Source organism: Pristis pectinata, chromosome 1, assembly GCF_009764475.1.
Source record: "Pristis pectinata isolate sPriPec2 chromosome 1, sPriPec2.1.pri, whole genome shotgun sequence".
Taxonomy (NCBI): domain Eukaryota; kingdom Metazoa; phylum Chordata; class Chondrichthyes; order Rhinopristiformes; family Pristidae; genus Pristis; species Pristis pectinata.
In genome coordinates, this window is record NC_067405.1 from 87,282,845 (window position 1) to 87,296,129 (window position 13,285).

Genomic DNA, 13,285 nt, shown 5'->3' on the forward strand with positions numbered 1-13,285 from the left:
GGTCATGAGTTGCTGCTAGTTAGGATAGGAATGGCAGAGTTTTGGCAGATCTCAAGTTTACCAAAGACAAACTAGGAATCTGTTGGAATAAGTGATGCTGGAGATAACAAGTGACAAGACCAATAACAACAACTTTGATTTAATTAGCATATTTAACACAGCAAAAAATCCTGAGGAACTTCATAGGAACATTATGCTCAATGCTCAATACAAGAGGGCATAGCTTTAAAGTAATGGGTGGGAAATTCAAGGGAGATATCAGAGGGAGATTTTTTACCCAGAGAGTGGTTGGGGCATAGAATGCGCTGCCTGGGGTGGTGGTGGAGGCAGGTACATTGGTCAAATTCAAGAGATTACTAGCTAGGCATATGGAGGAATTTAAAATAGAGGGATATGGGGGAGGTAGAGGTTAGATAGTCTTAGGCGAGGTTTAAAGGTCGGCACAACATTGTGGACCAAAGGGCCTGTATTGTGCTGTACTGTTCTATGATTCTATGATTCTCTATCAAACAAAAATTGATGCCAAGTGAGAAAAGATTTTAGAACAGGTGACCAAAAGCAAAGGGGCAGGTTTTAAGGAAAGAGAGGTGAAGAAGATTAGGAAGCAAATTCCAAAGCTTTCGGCTCTGGCAGCTGCAAAGGAGAAGAGGCCAATAGTGGAGTGATTAAATTTGGTAGCAGTTTGGATGGCCTCAAGCTTTGAAAGAGTGGAGCAAGGTATGTGCCATTGGAGTAGTCAAATCTAGAGGTAATAATGACATAGATGCAAGTTTCAGCAGCAGAGGAGCTAAACTGGTATGGAGCTGGGTAATGTTAGTGATGTGGGAATATGTGGTCTTACTGACAGTTGGATTTAGTGAAACTCAACTCAAGGTTAAGTAGGACCTCAAGTTTACGAATAATCTGGTACAGCCCAAAACAGTTGTCATGAGAAAGACAGAACCAGTAACTACAAAATGGAGTTAGTGACAAGTACCCAAGACAATGATTTTAGTCTTCCCAGTATTTAGAATACATCTGAAAATTGTCTAGAATTCTAGATTCCAAAGCAGAAAAGGAATACCTTGACACCAAGTTTGCAGTCCTGCATATTCACCCAGTAGTTCTTATGGTTCCAGATGCTTTCAATCCCCAAGAATCGTTCGTTAGTAGTTTCATAGCTGTTTCCTGAGAAAGGGTCAATGAAGAAGTTCTCTGGGACTTCTCTTTTGCCTGCAAGCACTAGAACCCAACAGTGGACCCGCAGACCATACATGATATCACGTGAACCTTTCATTTTCAGCTAAAAGAGGAGGAGATGCATAATTCAGATTTGCCTTATTATTAAATGTTTCTCTTTTGCCTTCAGTGTGGTCAATGTCAAACAGGAAAATATCTTGGCTTATCCACAAGTACTGCAAAATTGGAGATGAAAAGAGTTTAACTGACTTCACGTTACTTAGGTACAATACACATATTGCAGAATCTTCCAGCTGCTCCTTCCCTACATCAAGAGTGCCTCTCTCATTGGGTTGGAAGGGGGAAGGTGAAGGCAAAAGTGTTAAGTTAGGGATGGGTTGCTTAGACTATCCCTGAAATTCCTTGTACATCTTTCAGTTACCTTTCAACAGATGCTCATGAGGACAGCAAAACTTCTAGTATGAGCCTCAACGTCTCACAAGCATAATCAATTCTGTCCGGTCCATCAGTAATTTGCTCCTTTAGGAGCTGAAAATGCAATCAATTTCTTTGGATAGTGCTTCAGGACATATATAGGTCACTTATACCTAGGAACTCTAGGTATAACACACAATATCCATTAATTTAAATATTTGCCAAGGCTTTGGGAGCTTCCAGATGAACTCTGGGTCCAAGGTTCCTCTCATGCTCCCTTTACTTCTATTTGTCTCATGGAGAAGAAAACACTCAGAAGTGTTGTATTGCATGTAGGGAGTCCACCAACTACTTTTCAGCAGGACCCTAGATATTTAGAAAGCAGAAATGGAGGAGATCTCCCACATGGTATTCTCAAGTACTTATCATGCACAAAAAAAATGCCTGGAAATTCAGTTGTATAGCACTACTTTTCTCAGTGCTTTGCAACTGAACATTGGTTTAATTTGGAGTAAATCACCTTTTTGATCATTTCAATTTGAAATTTGACTTTGCACCCAGTTATGAATCACCTTTGCATCAGCAACACAATTTCCATGTCAGGGAAGCACAAGAAGATGTCATTCTCTATGCAACATTTTGTTTGAAGCATGGGGGGAACCTGTAACATGATGTCCTGGGGGTATGGGGACACCTATGGAGGGCATGCTGAGAAAACATGGTCTCACAGCACCAATTTGGGAGACCTATGGGTAATGAGAAACATACCTAAGTTCTTGGAGAATGCCCCTGCACTGAAATGGTGCGCAAGAACCCCTGATCTCTTGCTTGCTTTTAACCTCTATTCTGCAGATTCCACCAACACCATCATCCCCAACTTTGCTTCCAATCTCATCACCAGCTCCCACATCTTGATGCCATCTCCCCGGTACCCACACTTCTCATGGTGTTCCTGATCTCCCCTCTCACAGTCGTGCTCCTGATCCCTCCTCCTGTAACTTTGCTTACCAGCCTCTCTCAAACCGTATAAACATTGCTGGTTAGCTAAACCCAAAACACCCACCCATAAACTTGACTCTGACTCCCTTACGCTCCCCTTCCACTCAGGTCCAACTTCCTGATCCCAGTCTCAGCAGAAGTATATTGGGGAGAACATTATCAAGCACAAAATCATTCATTGCCCAGACAGTGTGAACTGGAATTTCAAGGTAATAGTGTTAAAGTATTTTCATTTAATAAAACATGCATTTACATTTGCCTCAATTAAGCTTAAAAACCTATATTAACTATAACCATAATTGGAATTTAATAACTGTACTGATATACGTAATAAGAATTGGATTATACTTTTTAACATACTTATAATGGAACGTGCATTTGCTTCAGTAGAATCAAAATCACAAACATGAGCATAATCAGTGGCTGATATTCTCACACTTGTTTAGCACTAAGAACCAAGACTATATTTCTCACTCATTGTCTTTTAGCTGTAAGGTATTTGTTGCACAGCAAGATTGATCACAAGGATGTGCAGAGACCAGTAACTGTTGTAGAACGGGTGAAATTACAATTTTGAGTATGAGAAAAACAGTTTGTCAGAAAATGTTCAGCTCCTAAAAAGGCACATTAAAATGGAATTGTGATGGGGTGGAGTGGGGGAACACCTGCACTAGTTTTGTGCAAAGCTTTCACAGCAAATTACTGATATGCATGAGACCCACAACCTTGTGCACTATGTGTATATAAATGCATTTCCTCTGCTGGCTCTGCCTCTTTTCTTTATTCATTCAAAGGATGCCTTGCAGGCTGAGCCAGCATTTAATTGCCCATCCCTAGTTGCCCTTGAGAAGGTGGTGGTGAGCTGCCTTCTAGAACCACTGCAGTCCTTGAGGTGTGGGTATACCTCCAATGCTCTTGCGGAGAGAGTTCCAGGATTTTGACTCAGCAACAGTGAAGGAACGGCAATGTATTTCCAAGTCAGGATGGAGTGAGGCTTGGAGGGCAACTCCCAGATGGTAGTGTTCCCATGATTTTGTTGCCCTTTGCCTTCTAGTTGGTAGAGGTCATGGGTTTGGAAGGTGATGTCTAAGGAGTCTTGGTGGGTTGCTGCAGTGCATCCTGTACATGGTACAAACTGCTGCTACTGTGTTTCAGTGGTGGAGTGAGTGAATGGTTGTGGATGGGTTGCCTATCAGGCATGCTGCTATGTCCTGTATGTTGAGTTTCTAGGGTGTTGTTGAAGCTGCACTCATCCATGCAAGTGGAAAGTATTCCATCATACTCCTGACCTGAGCCTTGTTTCATAACAAGTGGGGCATTTGAATGTTAAGTGACATGATAAATGGTGAGTGCCACTCTGGAAGAGTACAGAAGTCTTTTGGGGTTGCAACTGAGGTTTTGGGTCTGATTTGGTTTCTAGTCCTGACCCTGGTCTGGGCTGTCTTTAAGGAGATAACACCTATTCTTCATTTTGATAATAACTGATACACACAGAAAGGTTAAAAAAAAATGTAACAGGACTCACATTTAACATTGCCTCCATATCTCTTTGTTTCCTTTCCTCTTCTGCTTTCTTTTCTGCCTGCTTACGAGCCTCCTGGTTCATTTCAAATTTGCTCTGTAACTCTCGGATTGGTTTCACTGCGTACTTCTTCATGGGTGGTGTGACTTCTTTCTTCTTATCCTTTTTAAAGAAGTCACAAACTTGTTCAGGTGAAAGTGCTGACATGGTGTGCTGACTCTAAAGTGAATTTATCATTTTTATCATTATTTTCCCTCTTTTTCTTCCCCTCTTTGGTTCTGTTGGCTTAAGGCTTTGTGATGTCTTCCACAGTCCATCAGCTGAACTGTCTCTGAGCTTTGGATAGTGACAGGCTTTTCATCTGCATGATGCATGGCAGGTGAATCCATTATCCAACATCTACATAGACACTTTTTCCAGCAAAGATTATGGACAAGGAGAGAAATCCTGTGTGCTTTTTCCCCATAGCAACTAATTGAACCCTACTGGATTTTGCTGCAGCTGACATTAGAAAAGAGTGAAGGATTGCATTTATTATCTTCCTGCTCTTACTGGTGAATGTATTTATTTACATAGTTTCAGGGGATTTTCTTTACTCATTTGCAGGATTTAGGCATTGCTGACACAACCAGGTTTGACCTCCATCCCTAGCTGTCTTCAAGAAAAGGAAGACAGGTCAACTGCTTAAACTAGTAAAGTCCATGTGATAAAATGCCATTAGGTAAAGGGTCCCAGGATGTTAAGACAGCACTGATGAAACAATACTAGGGCATTACCAAGTCAGGGTGGTGTAGGGATTAAGAGGAAGTAGGAAGTAAGCATGAAATTAGCTTAGTTTTAGGCACCACAGTTGTCAATTGCTTCCAATTTTCATTGTAAATAATGTACATTTTTTGTCTGACTTGCACAGCTATACAAGCTATACTATGATAATGCATGAAGTATGCAGAGTAGACATCAATCTTCATCACTAATTTGATGCCAGAACTGACAAACTGGGCTAAGGCAATCCAGCTAATGTTATGTGTAAAAATGCATGGGGAGCTTGGTGCTTGACCGCAGGAAGGACGACTGCCTGCCTGAACACCTAGTGAATCAAATATCTAAGGATGTAGAGGAGGGAAGAGGGTTCAGTTATGGGTAAATTTTGTAAGTTAAAGGTAAAGGATAAGGTGAGAGTGGAGTGTCACGTACCAGCAACAAAAGAAACATACCAAGTCACGTATGTGTTAAAAACTATTTTATTAATAACTACTTATGATAATAAGAAAAATAAAAGTAAAAAAATGTTAGAACGTTAGAAGTAAAAATGTTATATCTTAAGCGTTAACCCCAAAAACTAAACTCGAAGTGTGTGTGTGGCAAATTCCCAAACTCCAAGTCCAGGAATAGTTCTCAAAGTTCAGTTCAGCAAGTTGTAAGGTGAAACGTGAGCAAAGGCTTCTTCAACAACCACCCTTGACTGAAGGGGAAATGTAGAGAGCAAATAGAGAGTAATTACGAAATCCAAATGTTCCACGATGGAACTCATACGACACCTCAATCACTGATGATCTCCATTCCTTTGTTCCGAAGTATCTGCAGCCCTGAAAGGCATCCGAGACGTAGCCGTCCACACAAACACCTGTTTCCTTCTACAGGTTAACGACAAAGTGGACTCCACTGGATTATTCCAAAAATCCATATGTGGATTGTAGTGACAGACACAGTTATTGTTTTCCATCCATCGATACAGAGACCAGAGGCTGGTGTCTCTCTCTCTCTCTTCTCTTCTCTGACTGACTGTTCCAAATCACGTCCTTATCTCGTTTGTTGTCATTGCGCCACACACACACACACACACACACACACACACACACACACACACACACACACACACACACACACACACACACACCCAAATGTGCTATGTCTTAAAGGGACATTCCCCAATAGTAACCTAATCCATAACAGGAGTCAGTTAACAGGAAGAAACAGCACGTAATAGAGACAGAGCAGCAGCAAAATGACAGAGATAAAATAATATCAAAATTAAAGGCTGAAACATTCATTACAAGGTAGATGAATTGATGGCTCCAGTAGGGATTCCGTAAAATGAAGACACAAGAGATACAGTAAAATTGATAGTCTGGCACCCTCAGGGATTTGGGGTGCTGGACTGGCAGACTATTGGATGTTCCTCCTGTTAATACCAAATACATTTTTAATTCACTCTTTTGGTGAACACAGTAGTACAATGAAGTCTTATGTGAACAGATGAGTTTAAGGGAAGGGTGGGAATGAGCACCTGGTGAGTTTAAAAGGAGTGAAGAAAATTGGGCCCTGATGAGTTTAAAGGAAGGGTGGGAAACACCACCCAGTGAGCCAAATGGTGAAATGTCAGAATTTCTGAACAATTGGATAGTAGATTACTGGACTTTAGGTTATGGGTATAATAATCAAATACCCAACACAAAAGTGTTTCTTTAAGGTAACCAAGGCTGGAAACAGAATATTCTCAGAAATTTCAGAAAAACGGTCAGAATGGAAAAGGAGAAGTTTAGCTCTGATAATAAATAATGAAATTAAGAAGGAAGGATTTTGGCTCAGAAAATCAGGAATTCAAACTGTTTGGGTAGAGCTAAGGAACAAGCATGCAAAAAAAATCATAGGTGGAAATGATCTGTAGGCCCCGAGCATTGGCCATGCCATTGGATGCAATATCAATAATGAAATAAGGAAGCTTTTAACAAAGATAATGCTAAAGCTACCAATGGCTTTAATCTTCTCACAGATTGGGCAAATGAAATTGGCAGATGAAGTCCTGAATTCAAGTTTACAGAACACATTTGAGACATTTTCCTTGAACATTATATTGTGAACCAACAAAGCAACAGTTTTCTTTAAATCTGGTTGTGTGCAATGAGATGGGATTTAGTAGGGATCTTCAATGTAAAGGATCCTTTCTGAAAAAATGATCACAGCCAGACAAAATTTCACATTCAGTTTGAGAATGACAAGCTGAAGTCTGAAACTAGCAGCCTAAACTTAAATAAAGGAAATGCGCTTTGGAAAGCTGGCTATGTGAATTGGGAAAATAGGTTAAAGATATGATGATAGACAGTGGAAAATATTTAAAGAAATCTAGAGAAACAAAGGAATGCAGATGCTGGAATCTAGATGAAAAATACAAGATGCTGGAGGAACTCAGCAGGCCAGGCAGCATCCGTGGAGAAAAACAGTCAAAGTCTGGGGTCAGGACCTTTCTTCAGAACAGAAAAATAAAGAACCGCTCTTCAAAAAAATAAAGAAATCTTTTATTTTTCCTCATCAAAGATAGATACCACTGAGGTGTAAAGACTTCATGGAAAGGACACAGCCGGGCTGACTAATGAAGTTAAGGATGATATAAAGTAAAACTGATTATCCAGCACCCTTATACTTTGGTAGTGCCAGACTAGTAGGTTTCTGGATTATTGGATGTATTCCTATTAATACCCAAACACACTTTTAATTTCGCCTATTTTCCATGTCTCATAGTTGTAAAGTAAATTTTCCAGTGAACTTGGTGAGTTCAAAGAGAATGAGAAATATACAAGGACTTCAAACCCCAGTTCCGGCCAAAGACTTACTCATGTTCCATACTCTGAATAATAATCTGAGTTTCACTGTAGATTGAAAGGTAAGGCTTATGATGTTGCAAAGATTAGGTGTAGGCCTGAACATTGGGAGAAATGAGAAAAGGATGACTGAAAAATTGATAAAGATAGAAGAAAGGGCAATCCACCCAGGAAATATTAGAAACAGTTGTAAGAACTTTTATAAACATGTAAAAAGAAATAGAATACTAAAAGCAAACATTGGTCCAAATAAGCACTTGTCCATTGGAAACAGGGAAATTGATGAAGGGGGAAAAGGTCATGTTCAACAAATATCCAGCACCTGTCTTCACAGTGAAATACATCAAAGGTTTATCAAAAATAACATAAAATAAGGGGACATAAGGAGGGGAGGAGTGAGAGTGAACCTTTTCTGATGTTCGTGGAAAGCACTCCCAGGACAAATACTGCAGTGGGTAGATGCAGAATAAACCCTTTTCTGAAAGTTCCTATTGAACACTCCTGGTGCAGGTAGAACATAGTTATTTTACAATGGATTCCTCTACAGCACCGTATCAAATACTCCTAACACAGATTAGGCACAATTTAGGACCGATACAGAGTAAAGCTCCATTGGCACTCTCCTATCAAGCTACAAAGCAGATATTGCACAGGTTAGAAATAGAGTAAAGCTCTCTTCACCTAAGATATGTACAGCATGGGTTATGCACATGGTTGAAATCATTCCACACTGCCACCAAAACATGCTCAGAGAGTAATTCCTGCTATCCCACAGTAACAAATCTCCCTTTTCTTATCAGCCATTCTTTGGGTTCCCTGGGCAACATGGTCGATGGTAAGAATATTTAACAGGGCAAAATTTTCTCCTTACCTTGCCGTCAGCCTGCAATAGTGGACAGATTTCCTTTGTTTCATCCATCAAACACATTTCCTTCACAGCATATCCACTGACACAGTATGCATCATACCCCACACCAATCAGCAGTGAGCAGAGCAAAGTACTGAAGTCAAAGCAGTTTCCTTTTTGACGTTTCAGGACAGTGGTTGGGGAAAACAAATAATCTGGCTGTTAGAGAAGGTAAGTAGAAAAAAATTCAGCATCCAGTTAAAAGTCAAGATAAAAGTCAAGATGCCAAACTTAAACACACTGAAACAAATGTAATAACATCCAGCAAAATAAATGCCAATCTCAGACCACAGTGAATTTTTCTATTTTCCCTTTATGAATCTCAGCAATTAGCAAATTATAAACTATTACTAGAGATAATATAACACAAATATTACCTACTTTGCTTATATGTGGCATTTCGTAAATCATAAGAAAGATCTGGCATTTTTCATCACTCGAGGATGTTTCAAAGTGCCATACAATCATAAATACATAAGCACTATAGAAATAGGCGAAGGTATAGGTCATGCAGAACTGGACTGCCATTCAGTAAGGTCATGGCTGATCTGACTTTTGGCCTCAACCCTACTTTCCTGCTTAATCCCCACAACTCCTGATTTTCCCTGCCATCCAAAAATCATCTAGTTCAGCCTTAAATAAACTTGGTGACACAACATCTGCAGTGCTCTGTGGTAGAGTATTCCAAATTCACAGTGGTCTGAGAAAAGAAATTCCTGCCTGTCTCTGCAAAAGACTGCAGAGAGTTGTGGACACAGCTCAGCATATCACAGAAACCAGCCTCCCATCCACGGACTCTGTCTATACTTCTCACTACCTCGGTAAAGCAGCCAGCATAATCAAAAGCCCCACCCACCTCGGTCATTCTCTCTTCTCCCCCTCCCATCGGGCAGAAGATACAAAAGCCTGAAAGCATGCACAACCAGGCTCAAGGACAGCTTCTATCCTGCTGTTATAAGACTATTGAACAGTTCCCTGGTACGATAAATTGGACTCTTGACCTCACAATCTACCTCGTTATGACCTTGCACCTCACTGTCTACCTGCACTGCACTTTCTCTGTAGCTGTGACACTTAATTCTGCATTCTGTATTGTTTTACCTTGTACTACCTCAATGCACTGTGTAATGAATTGATCTGTATGAATGGTATACAAGACAACTTTTTCACTGTACCTTGGTACAAGTTACAATAATAAACCAATTCCAATTCCTTAAGTACTCAATGAAGTACTTCAGAACTACGTTCAAGCCTTCACAAAGAGCAACAATTAAATATTGAATTCAACAGTTTCAGATTAGAAGTTTTTCCTGTTTGCATTAGAACTGGCCAGTTTTTCTCTTTCCATAGGTGTTGATTGACCCACTGGGTATTTCCAGCAATTTTTTTCCCAAAGTTCCAGCAACTGAGTATGCCAGCGATTATTTTCTCTTTTTCTCATTCCTCTTCATCTATTTACACCTCCTCCAGAGAGATCAGCGGTGATTAACAAGTCTTCACTGTCCTCTCTCAGCCACCAGCCATCATTTGCCTTATTCTGTCTGCCTTGGGTCTCCAAAGTTTTAACTTTTCCTTGTTCTGATGAAAGATCACTGATCTGAAACATTAACTCTGTTTCTCCTACCACAGTTTCTGCCTTACCTGTTAAGTATTTCCAGATTTTTATTTGTTTTATTAGCAACAAATGAAGAGCCAAAATATCTGTTTTAAGTGCTAGTTTTGGTCAGGACACACACCCTGCTCCATCCTCTGAGCATGTGGTCTAAGTGGCCACTTTAATCAAGTACTGAGAAGATGTTATGAAGGAGACATTAATGACCTTTTACCCTAGTGTCATTCAATCATTCTACCCCTTCCTCTTGAACTCTCATGGACATCTGTCATGTCATCTGCCTATCACCAAAATTCTTTATATTTTACTTATTTGTCTATGTAGGGTTCACTTCCAAAACTGAAATTTATTGGCCTAACGTCCCTTAAACCATGATTTCCTACTTTAGGGGTTAGTTTAGAATCAACCACATTGCTGTGTTTCTGGAGTAAGATACAGGGAGGATAGAGAACATAGAACAGTACAGATTTGGACAGGCCATTCGGCCCACAATGTTGTTCCGATCTTGATGCCAATTTATACTAAATGTCCTCCTCCTGTGTATAATCCATATTCCTTCATTCCCTTTATATTCATGTGTCTATATAAGGATGACAAATGTTCTTCCCAAAAGGTTGTTAATAAACGTGAAGAGGTGAAGGCCCTTCTCCTTAACCATACACCAAACCCATCCTCATTAGTCAACACCTACTTAGCTCACCCTCTTTAATCAAAGTACTCAGAATCTCTCTCTCTAAATGGTAGAACCGATGAAAAGGGACGAATCTTGCTGTCAAAAACTGTGGAACTGAGGTGACCCTTCCAACTGGACACAGTATTACTACTGTAATGCACAATTACTCACCACATCAGTGATAGGATCTAATGAATCCACTATTAGAAAGTCAGAAACAAACTCTGCACACCCTTTCCAAGTGTATAGTTCCTTGTGGTTCAGCAAAGTAGGGCGGAGAGTGGTGCTTACAAACTTCTGTTGACAATTAAGAAAATTAACATATTAGCATTTCCATCACCTCTTAATTAGAACAATAGATATTCATTATCACAAACATAGGGTGGTTTATGACTATGTTAACTCAACATTACCAGCAATGGCTATACAACCACACACAGAAGGACAGAGACTTTATGTTGACTTCACAATGGGCCTCTTCCAGCAATGCAAAGCAGAGACAGTTCTGCCCTACTGCAGCCAGGTCACCATGGTCAGAGATGCATCCAGCACATGCCCACACCTCAGTCAGATTGGAGGCACATAGATTTCAGACTACTCGTGGTCAATGAGTTCAGACAGGCCATGGCAAAGAATTAATCTCACAAATGATCAGAGTCTGCTTGTGATGCTGGGGTTGAAGAACACGCAAACAAGAAAACAAGAGCAGAAATAGGCCAATCAGCCCCTCAAGCCTGCCCGACCATTTAATATGACCATGGCTAATCTATGCTAGCCTCAATTCCTCTTACATTTCAGCTTCCCATAACCCTCAATTCCTTGATCTTTCAAATATTTATCTATCTCCACCTTAAATGTATCTAATGATCTGGCTTCCAGCACCCTTTAGGGCAGAGAATTTCAGAGCTCAATCCACCAATCTGCATGGCCAGTATACCATTATCACCCAATCTACCCTTGGCCAGAGTGCTCAGTATACCCTTGGCCAGAGTGTTCGGTCAACCCATGGCCAGTGTTCATTCTATACCTGGCTAGAATGTTTGTTCTATCCTTGGACAGAGCACCCTGTCTCCCCTTGGCTAGAGTGGCTGCCAACCATAGCCAGAGACCTCAGTCTACCCCTTCCACAGGTCTTAGTCTACCAATGGCCAGAGCTCCCAGTCTACCCATTGCTGGAGCTCCTAGTCTACCCATGGCCAGAGACTTCTTCAGCCTCACACAGAGACAATATTTTGTCCAGAAGAGCAACCTCAAACTACCCTGCACAGAGACCACATTCTGTCCTGCCAAGAAAGCCATTTCTGTCTCTGGCCAGGAAGCCTAAGTTTCCCATGGCATATAGTTCCACACCTGTCTGTCTGCTAAGAGCTTGTCCTGTGCCTTGTCAGAGAGTTCATCCTGTGCATGAACTCAGAGCTAAATCTGGCCACAGTCAAGGATTTTAGCCAGATAAATATACAAATTGATTTCATCAAAGACAAAGACACTGTCTTCACATGCCACTTAACTAGGACTCTGCCTCCAGTGGCTGAGCCTTCTGAAGTTGTATTCCATGTCTTTGCACAAGCATGCACTCCTCAGTTATATTACAGCACCCAGGTTGTTCCTCACTTTGTTGTAATTATATTCCAGTATAGCTCCCTGAATGAAAATGATTAAAGACTAGATTCTCATAACACCATAAATAAATAAGAAATATAAACTCATGGCTGACTTCAACTCCACTTCCAGACTGATCCCATTACATTTAATTCCCTACAGACCAAAAATCCACCTGTGTCAACCTCAAATATACTCAATGACTCAACATCCATGTTTCTCTGGGATAGAGAAACTCTGAGATTCATAACCCCGGGAGAAGAAATTCCTCATCTTATATATCCCACGACAATGCTCCCTAGTTCTAGATTCACCAACCTGAGGGAAACATCCTAACAGCATCTTCTCCAAAATGACCCTTAAGAATCTTCTTTGCATGTCTAAATGGATCTGTACTGTGCTGAAGAGAATATATAACATGAAGAAAGACTAAAACATCACCACCAGAACGCCACAACATTTTCTCCCTACTAGCCACCTCCCCACCCTTACTTTTTCCCAAGACTCAACTGCCACATCTCTAACTTTTGTCCGTTCTGATGTCCAACCTGTGACTTTAACTTCAGATCTGCTCCAAAGATGCCATCAGATCTGGCTGAATGGTTTCCCACATATTCTGTGTTCATCATCATCAGAGAACTGATTCAGCAAGGGGATAATGCTTTAATCAGAAAACAACTTTGGACTATTATCAGAATGTTACAGAACAGCAAAGTTCTGATGCATCCATTTACTCCCCAGAGAGGTTGTGAAATTGAGCTGGAAAAGTAATTTAAAAGTC

At 40.6% G+C, this 13,285-nt stretch overlaps 1 protein-coding gene across 2 annotated transcripts in view; it reads right to left on the bottom strand.

Moving 5' to 3' along the window:
- ccdc135 (coiled-coil domain containing 135) overlaps window positions 1–13,285 on the bottom strand; it is a 69,172-nt gene that overhangs the window by 34,859 nt on the left and 21,028 nt on the right. For both annotated transcript variants that reach the window (XM_052023621.1, XM_052023631.1), the window contains 4 exons: window positions 11,077–11,202; window positions 8,585–8,779; window positions 4,118–4,276; window positions 1,064–1,282 (listed from right to left, as the gene is read on the bottom strand). In XM_052023621.1, the coding sequence (XP_051879581.1) occupies window positions 1,064–1,282; window positions 4,118–4,276; window positions 8,585–8,779; window positions 11,077–11,202 (699 nt within the window). The remainder of the gene's footprint in view (window positions 1–1,063; window positions 1,283–4,117; window positions 4,277–8,584; window positions 8,780–11,076; window positions 11,203–13,285) is intronic.